The 17,114-nt window shown below is 35.7% G+C and overlaps 1 protein-coding gene across 1 annotated transcript in view; it reads left to right on the top strand.

Moving 5' to 3' along the window:
• COL21A1 (collagen type XXI alpha 1 chain) overlaps positions 1–17,114 on the top strand; it is a 230,741-nt gene that overhangs the window by 118,867 nt on the left and 94,760 nt on the right. Inside the window, exons 4-9 of the mRNA XM_004386825.2 lie at positions 6,435–6,603; positions 6,721–6,937; positions 10,172–10,345; positions 11,529–11,606; positions 13,243–13,251; positions 13,956–14,039. Coding sequence (XP_004386882.2) covers positions 6,435–6,603; positions 6,721–6,937; positions 10,172–10,345; positions 11,529–11,606; positions 13,243–13,251; positions 13,956–14,039 — 731 coding nt within the window. The remainder of the gene's footprint in view (positions 1–6,434; positions 6,604–6,720; positions 6,938–10,171; positions 10,346–11,528; positions 11,607–13,242; positions 13,252–13,955; positions 14,040–17,114) is intronic.

Here is a 17,114-nt window from a genome sequence, read left to right as displayed (position 1 = left end):
TGATTCAACCACTTTAGAAAAGTTTTTGGCAGTACTTACTAGAGCAAAGCATACACCTAGCCAATGAAGAAAAAATTTATAGAAACAGAATATTTAACTATGAGAAATAAGTGCAGGTGTTCCCTGAAAAGATGTTCAAGAATGTCCGTAGAAGCTTTATTCATAATAGCAAAAAACTGCAAACAACCCAAATGACTATCTACAGTAGAATAAATAAAATACATGGTAATATAATTCATACAGTGGAATACTACACAGCAACAAAAAAGAACAAACCATGATTATGTGCAGTAGCATGGATGATTCCACAGATATTATGTTGAACAAAAGGACACAAACTTAAAAACATAGATACTATATGATTCACTTATATTAAGATAAAGAACAGGCCAAAATAAATTAATCAATGGTATAGAAATCATAACAGTGGTGGCCTCTGGTGGTGCTTATTGTGTGGGAACGGGAATGAGGTAGTTTTCTAAGGTACTACAAATGTTCTGTGTCTTGTCTGGGTGCTAGTTATACATGTATTGAAATCGATAGATCTGTACAATTGAGATTAGGACATCTTATTCAATGTAGGTTATACCTCACTAAAAAAAGTTTAAAAAAATTGAGTAGGCAATTTTTTTTTTTTTTTTAAAGTAAAGCACTATCTCCTGATTTTTGTTTTTAACTATAAACCTGAGGCCATGTGGTTATATGGTGGATCCAGTCCGGGCTTTGGAGTCAGGCAGGTATGGGTTTGATTTCTGGTTTTGTCAGCATTGTTTTCTTGCAGTGGGACCCTAAACTGAGTGTCTGGCTCAAACCTTTGTGATATAGACCACATTTTAGGAACATTAATATCAGTGTAAGTAGAAACGTAGGGCCATGCTAATCAAGAGATTGGATGTCTGGTTAAAAAAATAAACCCACATCTGTAAACTAAAGCCCAAAGAACAGAGTTTGAGTATAAAATGACTATGATATTTGACAAGATTTCTGCCTACTCAAATTAAAATACAAAAGGAAAGGAGTAAAAAATGAAATAGAGGGATTTGAGATGTACTATTTTCTGGATATGTGTAAAGAAAAGGCAAAAACACATTACTACTTATCCATTCATAGTATTCAAACAAAGAGGAACTTCTATAAATTTCATTATAATAAATGCTTTTAAAATAAAAAATATCATGTCTTCTAAAATGACAAAACCAAGACAAGTTATTTTTGTTATTCTGTAAATCTTTAATGTGGTTGTTTTCCTTAAATATTGTCTAAGCTAAAAATGAAATTCATTTCTTGTATTTTTTTCTAGTGGTCCAACAATGTAATAATATATGATTAATGAGTTTATTTATGGGTGCAAATGGTTTTGACTTTTCTGGCTTTTGCACAAGTTGTACTGAAGGCTAGTTGGAGCCTGTTGCTTTATCTCTTAAGCAGACAAAGTTTCCATTGACTTAACACAGAAAGGAATGTTATAAAAATCTATGCTTACTATGCTCCATTGTCTGCCAGCAATGCATCTGGCAGAAATCTTCCCTAGAAGAGGGACTCTTGCCTTGCAGTCAACCTAAGTTTCAAGGCAGTGGGATTACTTACTAATAAAGGGGAGTGAGATCATTCAACTTATAATAAGGAGAAAAAACAATTTGTGAAGTTGGGGCTGCCTTCTTTATTATTTTCCTAATCTTTGGTAAGAGGATATCTACTTGGATAATTTATTTTGGTTTTGCTATTGCTGTTTTATTGTATTTCCAAAATGGTATGATGGGATCTAGTTATCACAGTCTTAATACTTTTCATAAGATTGAAACAATGGTGACTATGACTCCTTTTTGGTGGATTTGTACCTGATGTTATAATACATGATGGTATGATGGACTTTCAGGAAGGCAAATGCATATCAATGGCACATACACACATTTGCCTTGACATTAAAACCATGTTCAGTCCAGGAAAGTTTGAGAAAATTGGCCTGCAGAAATATGAGTTGTACCAGAGACAACATTGACAACTCTGTTTTATTGGATTGTATGTTCTAGATCAGTAAAATAACTTTTGGTCTCTGACTACAAACCTCCTTGATAGAACCCCCTAATTCTCAATAAAGACGTAACTTCCAGGGAGGGGTGACATACAAACAATCTGGCAATGTGGAATTTGATTGCATAGACACTCATAAACTAAGCGAGGTGTGTTCTGGTATTCATGAGTGCATCATCGCACCTGTGATACTAATTCGCAACTAAAAAGGTGTGCTGGGCACATGTAATTGCCCTGTATCAACTCCAGATACACCTAGGTTTTGTGTCCCGTCCATGGCAAGATTTTGAATAAAATACACTTCTTGTGATCCCTGTAAGACTTATGTCACTGAGTCCTGATAGTTAACTGAAAAGCGAATATTCCTGGACCCCAGAGTTTCAAATAAACAGGGTGACCTGTGGGCATCCCAGAAGCATTTCTACTTTGAATACTCTCTGAATATACTTCTTGTTAGGTGCCATCGAGTCAGTTCCGACTCATAGCAACCCTGTGTACAACAGAAAGAAACACTGCCCAGTCGTGTACCATCCTCACAATCATTGCTATGCTTGACCCATCATGGCAGCCACTGTGTCAATCCATCTTGTTGAGTGTCTTCCTCTTTTTTGCTGACCCTCTGCTTTACCAAGCATGATGTCCTTCTCCAGGGACTGATCCCTCCTGATAACATGTCCAAAGTATGTGAGACGAAGTCTCACCATTCTTACTTCTAATGAACATTCTGGCTGTACTTCTTCCAAGATAGATTTGTTCGTTCTTTTGGCAGTCTGTGGTATATTCAATGTTTTTCGTCAGTACCACAATTAAAAGGCGTCAGTTCTTCTTCAGTCTTCCTTATTCGTCGTCCAGCTTTCGCATGCATATGAGGCGATTGAAAACACTATGGCTTGGGTCAGGCGCAAGGTGACATCTTTGCTTTTTAACACTTTGAAGAGGTCTTTTGCAGCAGATTTGCCCAATGCAATGCATCTTTTGATTTCTTAACTGCTGCTTCCATGGGTGTTGATTATGGATCCAAATAAAATGAAATCCTTGACAACTTCAGCCTTTTCTCCATTTATCATGGGAACAAACTCTAGTGAAACAAAATTATAATTGTGTACTCTGTTACCAAACTGTTGTGAACTTAGGTCTTCTGTGCTTTTTTGTCGTTGCTCCTGACTGTACTCCTTTAACTTAACTTGGTTTATCAAAATTGTTCTACTTACCTGTTGCAGGTGTTAACAGCAAGATGGAGTCTGTCTTAGCACCTGATTTTACTGGTACTTAAGATTATAACATCAAAGGGAAGAAGAGTGTGGTTTTTGTATTCTTATCCCTGTGACTTTTCCTTGATAAATGAAGAAAAATTTGGGAAGGAACTGGGAATATATGTTGTCCCTCAACTGGGGTATAGATGCAGTTCACACCCCCATCTCTGGATGTGATTGTATAATTATACACTTATTTATTCTACACAACGGAGAAATTAATTACTTATATGTTTCTCCTGAAGCTTTGTTCAAAACTGTGCAAAAACTGATAATAAAATTGGCATTTTATATGTTGAACCTTTCTTTGACCTCTTAGTTATCTAGTGTCACTATAACAGAAATATCACAAGTGGATGGCTTCAATAAACAGAAGTTTATTTTCTCACACTCTAGTAGGCTAGAAGTCTGAATTCAGAGCATCAGATCTCGGGGAAGCCTTTCTCTGTTGGCTCTGGAAGAAGGTCCTTGTCATCAGTGTTCCCCTGGTCTAGGAGCTTCTCAGTACAGGGACCCTAGGTCCAAAAGACCCTCTGCTCCTGATACTACTTTCTTGGTGGTATGAGGTTCTTCTCTCTGCTCAATTCTCTCTTTTGTATCTCAAAGGAGAGTGACTCAAGATAAACCTAATCTTGTAGTTTGAGTCCTGCTTCATTAACATAACTGCCTCTAATCCTGCCTCATTAACATCATAAAGGTAGAATTTACAACACAGGAAAATCACATCAGATGACAAAATAGTGGACAGTCACACAATACTGGGAATCATGGCCTAGCCAAGTTGACACACATTTTTGGGGGGACACAATTCAATCCATAACAACCTCTTTCTCATAGCTAGGTATATGCAAATATATAAACTGTATTTAAGAATTTTAACTACATTTTTCTTTTCATTTCCCATATGGAATAATATCTTATTGATACGCTTGTAGGTGAACAACCTGGGGGAAAAATATTCTTTCAAGGAAATATAATTATTTAAAGACATTTTCCCTAAAGAGATATGATGGGTAGTGTTAAGAACATAGCTATATTGTGACTATTATACTCCTGATTTCACAAGTTGTGCCGAACTGTTTCCTATAACAGGGGATTAAATGCAGTGTAAAGGATTTTACTGTAGAAAGAAGGGAGCAAAATACTTTCCTTAGCCCCTACGCTTGCAGGCCATTTTGCGGTTATGATGTACTTTCACATACATCATCCCATTTGATCCTTATTCTCCTTTCACAGTTGAGGATCCAGAGGTTCTTGAGTGGTTAAGAGAGACTCAGGTCTAATCCTAAACTTCTTGTCTTAGAGTCTGAGCTCCTCATCCAACATCTTACGATTTATTTTTTGTAAAGCAAATCAAAGGAGCAACTCAATTCTGAATATTCTTATGAAGGAATAATACATTTTCTTTTAAACTGAACTTTTCTCTACTGCAGTTGCAAGTGAAATGTATTTGAAGTCGGACTTCACAGAATGTTCTGCATAGTTTTTGTTTTTCCCAAATTGCATTGTAGTGACAGTGAAGATGTCATCTTTTTCATTGATTTATGGATTTAAACCTTATTATGTAGTGTTACTGGGAAATACTTATTCTCTGCTTCTCATGTTTTCATGTGGGGGAACTTCAACTGGACAAATATTTCTATTCTTTCTCCCCACCTTCCTTTCATTCCTTCCCTGAAGGAGAAGTGTGCTTTCTGATTAGGGAGTGTGATAGAAGTGGCTGAACACAGTTGGCAAAGCGCCTCCTGCTTTCTTCTCTGTGTGGAATGGATATGTTCTGTCTTCTTCTTTAGGCCATTAGTGAGCTTAACAGGCAGGCCCTGCTCTTGTGGGGACATGGAATGACTCAGCCCTGTGTAGCTGGCAGGGGTTGGTTAATTATGATCTGCAGTATCAAGAAGCTCACTGAGCCACACATTTAACCCACAATTTCTGCTTGCCTGATTCCTACATCTTCCTCTCAGCTCCACACTTAGGAAGGAAGGATGTAATTAATTTGGCCCCTTCAGAACGCAACATCTTAAGATCTGCAGAGAAAAATACCTCTTCCTTTCCCTAATTTTGCTTATATCAAACCTATATTTTGTCTTCAATATTCTATGGTACAAGTTATGGCTGCATGTGTTGGGTTAATCAAGTCCATCTCATTACTATTTATTGTATATATTCCCTAATATTTATGTAAGAGGGTGATTATCTTAAGGTACATTTAGTGGAGTATTTGTTCTTGATTATTCTATTAACTGCTCAGTAAAACAAAAACAGTCATATTCAGTGTGTAAGTTATATGAGGGCCTTGAAAGAATCTGAAAACATTTTTACAAATATAACAGGTTAATAGCATTTCACTCGTAAAATTTTCCATATAATTTGAGACACTAGTTTCCTGAGAAGAATAAAGTATATAGTGTTAGATGACTGTATAAATGCAAACTTTAATGACTCTCCTTAAGAAAAAGTTCTTGCCTTATTTCTAAATATAATTAATATAATATAATTAAATCATAATAATAGGCCCATTTGTAGAACTTCCATGTACAGACAAGACCCGAGGTTAAGTTCTTTTCCAGAGTGATAAAACCAATGATATTTGAGCTATAGAATTAAAAACTGCTAGAACTGCAAAGAATGTCAAGAATGGCAAGCATTTTTTAACCCCTTAAATGCTGGAATTCAAGAAAGGAATCATAGAGTTCATTTTCTAGATCCAAGAAACTTAAAAGAGTTATCCAAGGTCACATGCCTTATTAATAGCAGAGCTTGAATGAGAATCACAAATTCTGTTCCAGAGTTCTACTCCCCTCTTCTTCCCCCAGGTATTAGATTGTTTCATATTCAAGGTAATGATATTAACAAACTTTGGTATACTGTTGCTCTTAAAACAATCCATCAACAAATGAACTTTTCATATTATTTGTTTAACTTTTATCCCTTTTAGGGGAAAAAAACCAGACAATTGAGACCTCATTCCCAAATGCCTAAAACACTTCCACATGGTTTCTCAGAAAATGTGTTTATATATACTTACATACGTTTGTGTACGTATATAGGCATGATAATTCTTATATTCTCCAGTATTTATACTTTGAATTTTCTTTTCTTGTTGGAGTAATCTACAATTAACCAACTCTTACTGCTTTTGCTTTATAGAATCTGTGTGTCCAACACGAATTCCAGTGGCAGCTCGCGACGAGAAGGGATTTGATGTACTTTTAGGCTTGGGTGTAAAGAAAAAGGTTAAGAAAAGAATCCAGCTCTCACCAACAAAGATAAAAGGATATGAAGTAACATCAAAAGTTGATTTATCAGAATTCACAAGGTACATGTTATACGTTGGAACAATTTTTGGGTTTTTATTTAATTTATTTATTTACTTGGACATTTCTGTAGATGTGTTGAGAATTTTTTAAGCTTACACATGTTCTTCTTTTTCTAGCAATGTTTTCCCAGAAGGTCTCCCTCCATCATATGTGTTTGTCTCCACTCAGAGATTTAAGGTCAAGAAAATGTGGGATTTATGGAGAATTTTGACCATTGATGGAAGACCACAAATAGCAGTAACCTTAAATGGTGTGGATAAAACCTTGATATTTACAACGACCAGCATAATTAATGGCTCACAAGTGGTCACCTTTGCTGACCCTAGAGTTAAGGTAAAGATGCCTAGGTGTGATGATAGTATTTACGTGGAAAATACTGTTGGGTTTATGTGTGTTGGGGGAGAAAAGCTACAATTTGAACCGTGACTGAAAAGATGACTTCTCATTTTAATGTTGCTTCACTGAAGAAAGCAACAAAGTAAGGAAGAGTGTTTCCAAATTCACATGGGGATAAGAGGTGGGAGGAACTAACATACAGGAAGTCCCTGGGTTACTAACGTCTGATTTATGGACAACTCATACTTAAGAATGAACTGTCATAAAGCCTATTATATTAAAAACTTGAGTCAAATATGATGGTTCATAATAATGCATGCATGCTCTACTTTGTGGCACTCATGAAAACATTGTCCAGTTTGGAAGTGTTTCTTAAGTATTTTATATGCTTGAAAGGTAAAATATATACTATATAGATTGAAGTTGTCAAGGATTTCATTGTACTTGGATCCTCAATCAATGCCTGTGGAAGCCGCTGTCCAGAAATCAAACCAGGCATTGCACTGGGCAAATTTGCTGCAAAAGATCTCTTTAAACTGTTACAAAGCAAAGATGTCACTTTAAGGACTAAGGTGAGCCTGACACAAGCCATAGTGTTTTCAATCACTTTATATGCATGTGAAAGCTGGACAATGAATAAGGAAGACTAAAGGAAAATCGATGCCTTTGAATTATGGTATTGCCAAAGAATATTGAATATACCATGGCCTGCCACAGGAACAAACCAATCTACCTTAGAAGAAGTACGGCCAGAATGCACGTTAGAAGTGAGGATGGTGAGACTGTCTCACATACTTTGGACGTGTTATCAGGAGGGACTAGTCCCTGAAGAAGGGCATCATGCTTGGTAGAGCAGAGGGTCAGCAAAAAATAGGAAGACGCTCTATGAGATGGATTGACACAGTGGCTGCAGCAATGGACTCAAGCATAGCATCAGTTGTGAGGACGACGCAGGACTGGGCACTGTTTCTTTCTGTTGTACATAGGGTTGCTATGAGTCGGAACTGACTCATCAGCACCTAACAACAACAACGTATACTAAGAAAAACATTCGACTAACTGATGCTAAATAAGAACTGTATGTGCCTGTTCCGACTTACCTACAAATTTGACTTAAAGACAGACTTAGGAATGGATCTGGTTTATAACCCAGGGACTGCCTGTATTTATTAATATCTACCCAATAAAGAAGCCATGCAGACAAAGAAAACAAGATTAAGGATATTAAGTTCCCCCTCAAAGTAACACAGCTAGGGAGTGGTACTATTAGGGCTTGAAATCTAGTCTACTGGATTTCAAAATCCATGTTAGTCTTTTTTATACTGCCATATCCTTCATGTCTTTGAGATAAAGACATTCTTATTAGAATATTAAATACAAGTTGATAATAGATAAAGAATTCATGTTAATTAGGACATTTTTCTTCCCCAAAAGGTATTTAATAAATAAAAATAAAAGTATATTTTCAAAGTCATACATTCAGAATACAGATTTAATGATAAAAGCAATTCAGCATTGGTTGTTATTCTAATACATTTATATTGTATAATTTAAGAAATGTACATGGTTGTATTTGAAAATTATTTGCCATTTCTTCATTTGGTAATTATATTAAATAAAAACTTCTTGCCTGTCATGTTTATTAAAGGCAAGGTGCTAGATCTTCTAAGAAATGACAAATGAATAAGGCTTGTTCCTCACTTTCAAGGAGCTTATTTATAATGGGAGATTCAAGGAAACTGGTATCTAATAGAAGTACAAAGTGTTAGTGGAGTGTGGACGGAAAAATGGGTTCTAACATAGAATATGGGGAAGTCTTCATAAATGAGGTGGTTTTTAGACTAGAGCTTGAAGGATGTATAGGATTTTGATGGAGAGAGATAAGGACATTTTAAGCTAGTGGTTCAGTATTGAGCGTGCACGGGTGCAGTAAAATGCAAGGTTTTTATTTAAAGAATGGCAAGTGGTGTCCCCTGTGTTTGGAGTATAAGATGCATCAAGAAAGGGCTGTCAAGGTATAAGCTCAATTTGTGGGGGGCCTGGAAAGATGTACAAAGGGGTTTGGGCTTTATTCAGTGGATGACAAGGTTTCATCACAAGGTCTTGGTCACAGGAGTGTCGTGGTCAAAGCAGTCCTCTCTTCCTTCCTTTCATAAACAATACTGTCAACTCTCTTCTGGATTTTTGATAGATTCTGGGGATACAGAAATAAGTAAGATTAAAAACAATTATTGGGACTAATCTTCATGAACATTAGTAATAGAGATTAATCCTAATGGAGGTATGAAAGATGGCTTGGAGAAGAAAGAGTCGGAGATAAAAGTTCAAAGATTGTTTAAATAAAGCAAAACATCTATGAGCCTAAATTATAGCAGTGAGAATGTAAATGGAAGAGTGAATATGAGTCAAGTTTAAGAGACATATTTGGTAGAACACTGCATCTGGTTATTGGAACTGAAGAAAAGGAAGGAGGTAAAGACACTTGTTATATTTTAGAAACTGAGCATGCTATTATCCCAGGGAAATCGGGAAAGGAAGAATGTCGGGGGATCGTTCAAGTTCATTTTAATACATACTTGTCAGGCTGACTGCAAGACATCCTGGCAAAAATACCCTAGCCAATGTTAGAATTATAGGGATCATGTGTAGAAGAGAAATCCGGAAGGATATAGGCATTGTTACATTGAAGTAATAATTGACCTGTAGGAATGGATGAGATTGTTTAAGGGGGATGATGAGAAGAAGATCAAGGACAGACGTGTGAAGAAAGCCCTCTGTGAGGAAAAGGAGCCCTCGCAGAGACAGAGAACGAACAACTGGAGAAGAAGAAAATGGGGATGATCAAGAGGGTTTGAATCATGGAAGTGGAGTGAGAATAATAAGGAGGATGGACTAGCTACAGGTCCAAAGTTGCAATGAAGTAAATAGGATGAAGAATGAGAGAAGAGATTTGGAGGTTAGGAACTCGTTTGTGACCTTGAGGTAGTTGTTTCAGTAAATTGTTTGACACTGCTTTGGGATGTGTGATAGGGACTCAACTAGGGATTAATAAAAGAATTGCTGGGTAGCATTTGAGGTCCAGTTTGGGTCAAGGTGAGTTAGTGTACAATACAGTCAGTCTGTGTCATGTGGGTTTTCCCAGTGATGGTTGGTGGCAAGGGAATGGGGACAAAGAAAATGAAAGAATTTTAGGAATTTTATTTATGAATCTTCCATATTTTCTTCCTTTAGACATTATTTGATGAAGACTGGCATCAAATCCGACTCTTAGTAACGGAACAAGATGTAACTCTGTATATTGATGATCAACAAATTGAAAACAAGCCCTTACATCCAGTTTTAGGGATCTTCGTCAGCGGACAAACCCAAATTGGAAAATACTCTGGGAAAGAAGAAACTGTTCAGGTGGACAAATAATGCATTTTTCTTTTTCTTTTTGCATTGCATAAAATGAAGCTGCTGCTGTTTTTTGTAGTACTGTTTACCACATTTAGGTGTATTGAACTTAATTGTGAATTCTTTTAAGAAACTCAAAATGTGGTCAGTTTCTGAGTGAAATTGTGTGCCTGTGTGTGTGTGTATGTATGAAAATGCAAAATTGGACTTCACTGTATAATAATACTTAGAAAAATGTTTTCCTAGGTTTAGAGTATAATTCTATGTTCCAATGAAACAATAATTTTATAGTTCCCAGGAGAAACTTAGATTAGATAATGAATTTGGAAATGAGCACATGGTTAGAGCTGTAAGTAGGGGCTATAAAAGTTTTATGCAGCTGTGAGGATAAAATTAGATTAATGCATGTCAGGGCTCTTCATGAACAAAATTTCTAATTAAAAAATAAAATGAAATTGCTACATTCAGCTCATACCTAAAAAAGTTTTGTTTTGAGTTTTTTTTTTTTTTTTAAATAAAACTTGTATAAATGTAATAATGTGCAGTGAGTTCCTAAGTGTGGGTTAAGAAGTATGTATATTAAAGACAGTTATTTAAATAGAAGTCCTTTATTTCAAAAAGTATGTCCCTCCTGCTCTGTTATTATTAAGGGAAGAATCTGTCACATTCAAATATGTGATTACACCCGTGGTCACTGTATATTAATGCTGCATGTCAGATTGTACTAAATATTTAAACAGTAACAGGTGCTAGTCCTACTCATCACACAACACTCCAGGCTAACAACTAAATCTCTGAAAACAAAGATGGCCTCTGAGCCTACCCTGTACAATCAGGAATGTTGTAGAGATTTAGGATAAACACAATGCCTGGGAAAGATTTTAAGTGCCCTAGGAAAGGCTCCCTAGAACAGCTCTTAATACAGGGATGCTAGAAGAGTTTCACTAATTCCTGAGGGAAGTCAGAGATTTGCTCTTGGTGTTAGGGAATTTTTCCTTCAGTATTATGTTGTTTCACATCTTTACATTTTATTATGGGTATTCAAATTTTGTAGTTTAGTGTTTTAGCTAAATGCTGTGATTTAAACCTGAAACAGTTACTAACTATAGTGGATGTGTCTACATACCTGAGTTGTCTTATAAAACAATTAGCATGTGCCACAACTGAAACTCTACTGGGTTTATGGTCCTAGTTCGATGTCCAAAAGTTGCGAATCTACTGTGACCCAGAACAGAACAACCGGGAGACAGCCTGTGAGATTCCTGGATTTGTAAGTAGGATGGATGATTTTTTTTTTCCCCAAGTCTTGCATTGAAAGTGTTACTTTCAAAGTAACCAATAAAAAGCAGATGATACATGAGTCTTAATATACAGAGTTAATTTTGTTCTTTATTGTCAATGGAAATAAAGTTACATTGGATAAAACATATTTCGAGGTTCATGCGTGAAATAAAATAATGTGTCACTGTGGAGAGCCACAAGGAAATGATTTTTTCCACATAATGTCTGATCCTAATTGTTCCAGGGCTCAGGTAAAGTGGGACTGGACTTATTCCAGAAAAACATAGGATTCATTGTCTAAATATCCGGTGTATGAAATGCATTTATGCTTAGTTAAATGTGTGGACAGAACAGCTCAAACAGCACAATTCTAAACAGGAGGAAATGATTCGTTTTCCTGTACACTAGCACTTTTTCTCAAACAATGATGAATATGTAGTTTTTTGTTGTTGTTATTACCTAAGTAAGATTTTCTTATGGCTCTAGGATATAAGCAACATTTTTATTTGTTTAGCTATAGTTTGGCTTCCTAAATTAGACTTTGTCTGATTACATATCTGTGTGTATGTATCTCTATTTTTTTCAATTCCTTTTTGCCAGGGCAAAAAACAATATTCTTGCTAATGCAACTAAGGTAGACTGTTGTAAAACTCTTTTATAATGTGAATTCCCATTGATATTTGAGCCCTACATCGTTCTTGTAAATTGTATAGTCATGGGGTCATCATCTCATTTTTTTTCTATTAAATTGAAAAAACTATGAATCCACATGTTATGAAAACTTGAGGACATAAAACAGTACATTTAAAAGGTCTGCAATAACATCAAACTGGAACCTTCTAGAAATGATTCGTTCTGGAATAATTTAGAATATAAATCTCTCCTAAAAGTATTGATAAATCCCTGAATTTTCAGAGTCCGTTGTACATTATTTATTGATGTCTCTGAATCGATGTTGTGGCCTTTACCATTACCCTTCATATAATAAAGACATGCTTTTAGATTGCAGGTTTTGAAGTCTCACATCCACTTTTTATGTGGTGCTGTCTCCTTCCTTAATCGGAGCTGTGATGTCATGTGGCTTGTTTGCCTTTTGGAAACCTCATTCCCACCTTCTCCTTTTCTGATCTAATTTGTTGTTGTTTGGAAGGATTATTAACTTATTTAAAATTGTGTTAATCAGTAGGAAATAATGTTTAGTGAGAAGCTGTCCTATAAGTGCATGAAATTTTAATGCACACAGTTGGTGACTTGCTTGAAGGTATTTTAGCTTTTTTTGTGTGGTTTTTAAATTATTTCTAGAAAGTTGAAGAGAACATATAAATTACACCTTCAGGTTAGTTTTTTTCTTGCATGACTATCGTATCAAGCAACTTTCACATTTTAATTTTCTCTTTCCACTCTTATCCTTAATTAATGTCCTTCCTTTATACCGCTATAAATGTACCAGTAACATGTATAAATAAGTATTTTTGAGGATAAAGGCAAGCCAATGTTTCAGATTTTGCTAATTTTGACATTTCATGTATCTCTAACCTGGACCATAATATCTGTAAATTAGGAAGATAATTTAAAATTTTAATTAAAAACACATTTTAAAACCAAAAAAAATTTTTTTCTTTCAGAATGGAGAGGTAGGCTTGGATACTATTATTCTCCTTAAGGTAATATTTACATTGTGGGATTGTTGAAGGAATTCCATCAACTGTAAGTACATTAGACAAATAGAACCCATATGTATGTAGCTTGAATGTGGCACAGTGGTTAAGAGCTTGACTGCTAACCAACAGGTCGGCAGTTCAAATCCACTAGCTTCTCCTTGGAAACCTTATGGGGCAGTTCCACTCTGTCCTATAGGGTTGCTACGAGTTGGAATTGACTTGACGGCAACGGGGTTGGTTTGCTTTTGGTTTTTTAATGTATTTAGTGATCATATGCTTTTTTTTTTTTTTTTTAAATTAGAATTTCTTAGTGGATTGGATGGTATGAAATAAAGAAGTGATTGTGAGATTTCTTTATCATTTTACACAAACATACAGACACACATACATACACATATATACATATATGTTGTCGTTGCTAGTTCCTGTCAAGTTGATTCCGACTCATAGCAACTCCATGTGTGCAGAGTAAAACAGCTCCATAGGGTTTTCAGTACTGTGAGCTTTCGGAAGCAGATCACCAGTCCTGTCTTCCAAGTGCCGCTGGGTGCATTCAAACCACCATACTTTCGACTAGTAATAGAGCACTTAACTGTTTGCGCCACCCAGGGACTTTATACATATACATATATAGATCTTTTCATGTTTGTCGTTTATTTCCATTTTTGTCTTTGTAGTGCCTAAATGGTCCCAGTGATGTAGGTTCAACTCCAGCTCCATGTATATGTCCACCGGGAAACCCAGGACTACAAGGCCCCAAAGTGAGTAAAACCTAAAATATTATTTTTGTTAAAGCACTCAAACAAGAGCTGAGCAAACACACAAAATTCCTATTCACCATTGACTCAATGGTGAAGCTTCTCCCAGTGACTTATAGTAGTTTAAGATCTGAGTTTTGGTGATTTTTTAAAAAGTATGTTCTAATCTGCAACTGCCTTCTTAACCTAAAATTGATGCCGTTAGCCCATCTTAAACTGAGAGTGCATTATTAGTTGTTTTTATTTTTCTCCCAAACAATGCTACTAGAGCCTAAGTATGGTACCCCCCTACAACCTGGTGAAAAATGAAGAAAGAGTATTTGTTAAAAACCTGAATTTTCAAGTTCTCAAAACTTGGTTTTCAGATGCAAAATTAAGTAAAAAAATTTAAATTGATTTTAATGTTGTGAGTTTATTGTCTCATTTTAAAAATGGAGGCAAATATATATTATTGACTTAATCATGTAATTATTATTTTGGGGTATGTATATATACATATACATATTTTAGTGGCATTCATATATTTATGTGTGTGTGTGTATGCATACATACTTACATTTATATACACACACACACATTTTACATAATTGGATTCATGATGTGCATACTATTTTGAAGCCAGTTACATTTTATATAACAATACATTGTGAATACTTTCCTATGCTATTAAATATGAGGGACTAAAGTTTTAAGTAAATTGACATCACTTCGACATAGCCTGAGATACCAGAAAGCTAAGTGGCTTGGCTACTGTAGGTAAATCTTGTTCTTTTAAAATTATGTAAAAATGTCACCTAAATAAAAATAATGTCTAATTTGAAAGCAGGTATGATTTCCTAGGCTAAAGTTTTCCTCAGCTACCACTACAAACAGTTCTGATCAGGGCCACAATAGATGGACTTGGATAGAGAGAGAGAAAAATGTGGAACAGAACTCAAATTCTTAAAAAGTCCAGATTTACTGGACCAGTTTAGACTGTTGGATTTCCTGAGACTACCACCCTGAGATACTCTTTAAACCTTGAACTGAAACTATCCCCTGAGTTCACCTTTTAGCGAAATAACAGATTGGCACTCAAAGTAACGGATATTACTAGTGAGTACGGGACTCCATTAAAAAACCATCTATATGAGACCAAAAGGTCAACGATTACTCTAAAGCAAAGATGAGAAGACAAGGGGGACAGGGAAACTAGAGTACTGGAAATGGAACAACCAGAATGCAATTAATGAGAATGTTGACACATTGCCAAAAAATGTAACTGATGTCACTGAACAACTTGTGTAGAAATTATCAGAAGAGAATCTAATTTGCTGTATAAACTTTCACTGGAAACACAATAAAATATTATTAAAAAAAGAAATAACCGTAATCATTTTTGTTAAATATAAATTATAATGGTCATTCAGACTGAATTTTATGATTAATATTTTAATCTGCATAACAGAAAAAGTTGTAACTTTTGGCCTGCTGGTCTAAGATAATTTAATTCTTCTTATTTTTTGTGCATGTTTACCTCTTTCATTTTCATATGATAGTTCATGGCCTCCTTCAAGCCTAGATGTTAATATCAAGAAAAAAATGCAATTAAAAAAATAAAAGTATATATTCAATATCTTAGTCAAAGTAAATCTATATTTGGCTTTGAATTTAACTGCAGTGCATTGTAATCAATTTATTAATCAATTTGTCTTGGATTTAGAGAAGTTAATCCAAGTGTTGTTTATGCTAAGTAACTGCATATTATTTAGGATGCTTTGGTATAAAGAAGAAATAACTAGGAGATTCTCATAGTAGACTATACCTTGTAAGAAAACTTGATATGCTCTACTAAGCACACACATTTTAAAAACATATTTATACAGTTTATTAAACTTGTAACAATATATATAACAGTGCTTGATCAACAAGCATATCAAATATATAATGTGGATATAATGTGGAAATAATATGGAAATCAGAATCCCACGATGTCAAATCTCTCAAAGCCCCACAATGCTTCCCTAACTCCATGAGGCTCAGGTCACTTCCAGGGTCTCTAACAGGCTCTCCACTTTTTGGAAGGCACCTGAAGCCTGTGATGTTTTTTCAGTTTTTCATTAAGGGGCCACTGGGCTTCTTGTATTGACATGTATATTCATTCACGTATGTTTCTGCAGCAATTCCTAAGCACGCCCTTTGTCTTACCTGGTGAAGCCTCTAATTGCCAATATTTCCAAGTTTCATGTGTTCCTCATTTCCATTCTCTTTTCTTAGTCATAATCCAGCACCATTGCCACCTACTACTTTAAGTGAAATTGCAGTTTTCCACCAGTCTTCAAATTGGCATGCCTTCACAATCTGCTTTCCATTTTATTCAGAAACTCTGGCAGGAGGGCAGGAACACACACGCACTCTTCCATCCTTTTACGCCTCTTTCGCCTTCAGGTGATTCCTCACCCTGACCAGCAACCTGTATGTGAAAAACAAAATCCCTAGCAACACTCTGAGTTGCACTTCCTTTAGAGAACTCCTGGCTTAGAAAATTGATCAGGTGTTAATTCATTCAACAAAACCTGAACTGAAGCAGATGAAGCAATTGTACTTTAGCTCCAACTAAGACTTACTGGCCCTCTTTGTTAGATGCTTTCTGCAAAGTTTCACAGATACCGGCAGACAGTCACCCGTGAAGAGCAGATCTAGTTCTTTCTGTTAGGCAAAAACAGAGACTGATAACAGAGGAGGAATTCTTGTGTGGGTAGGTAGGTGGTGCTTATTCTAAGATAAACAAAATTCTCTGTTTAAAGTGCTCTAAAATTCTAAAAAATCTAACAACCCTGTCACAGAATCAAATGGAAAGAATATGGTACCTGTCATGGTTTGAGTTATGTCCCCCAAAAAATGTGTGTATCAATTTGGCTAGGCCATGATTCCTGGTACTGTGTGATTTTCCTGTATGTTGTAAACCTCCCTCAGTGATGTTAATGAGGGAGGATGGATGGCAGTTGTGTTAGTAAGGCAGGACCTGATCTACAAGACTGGATTGTGTCCTGAGGCAATCTCTTGAGATATAAAAGACAGAAGTGAGCAGTGAGACAG

Source organism: Trichechus manatus, unplaced genomic scaffold, assembly GCF_000243295.1.
Source record: "Trichechus manatus latirostris isolate Lorelei unplaced genomic scaffold, TriManLat1.0 scaffold00172, whole genome shotgun sequence".
Taxonomy (NCBI): Eukaryota; Metazoa; Chordata; class Mammalia; order Sirenia; family Trichechidae; genus Trichechus; species Trichechus manatus.
This window is presented reverse-complemented; position numbering and strand designations above follow the sequence as displayed.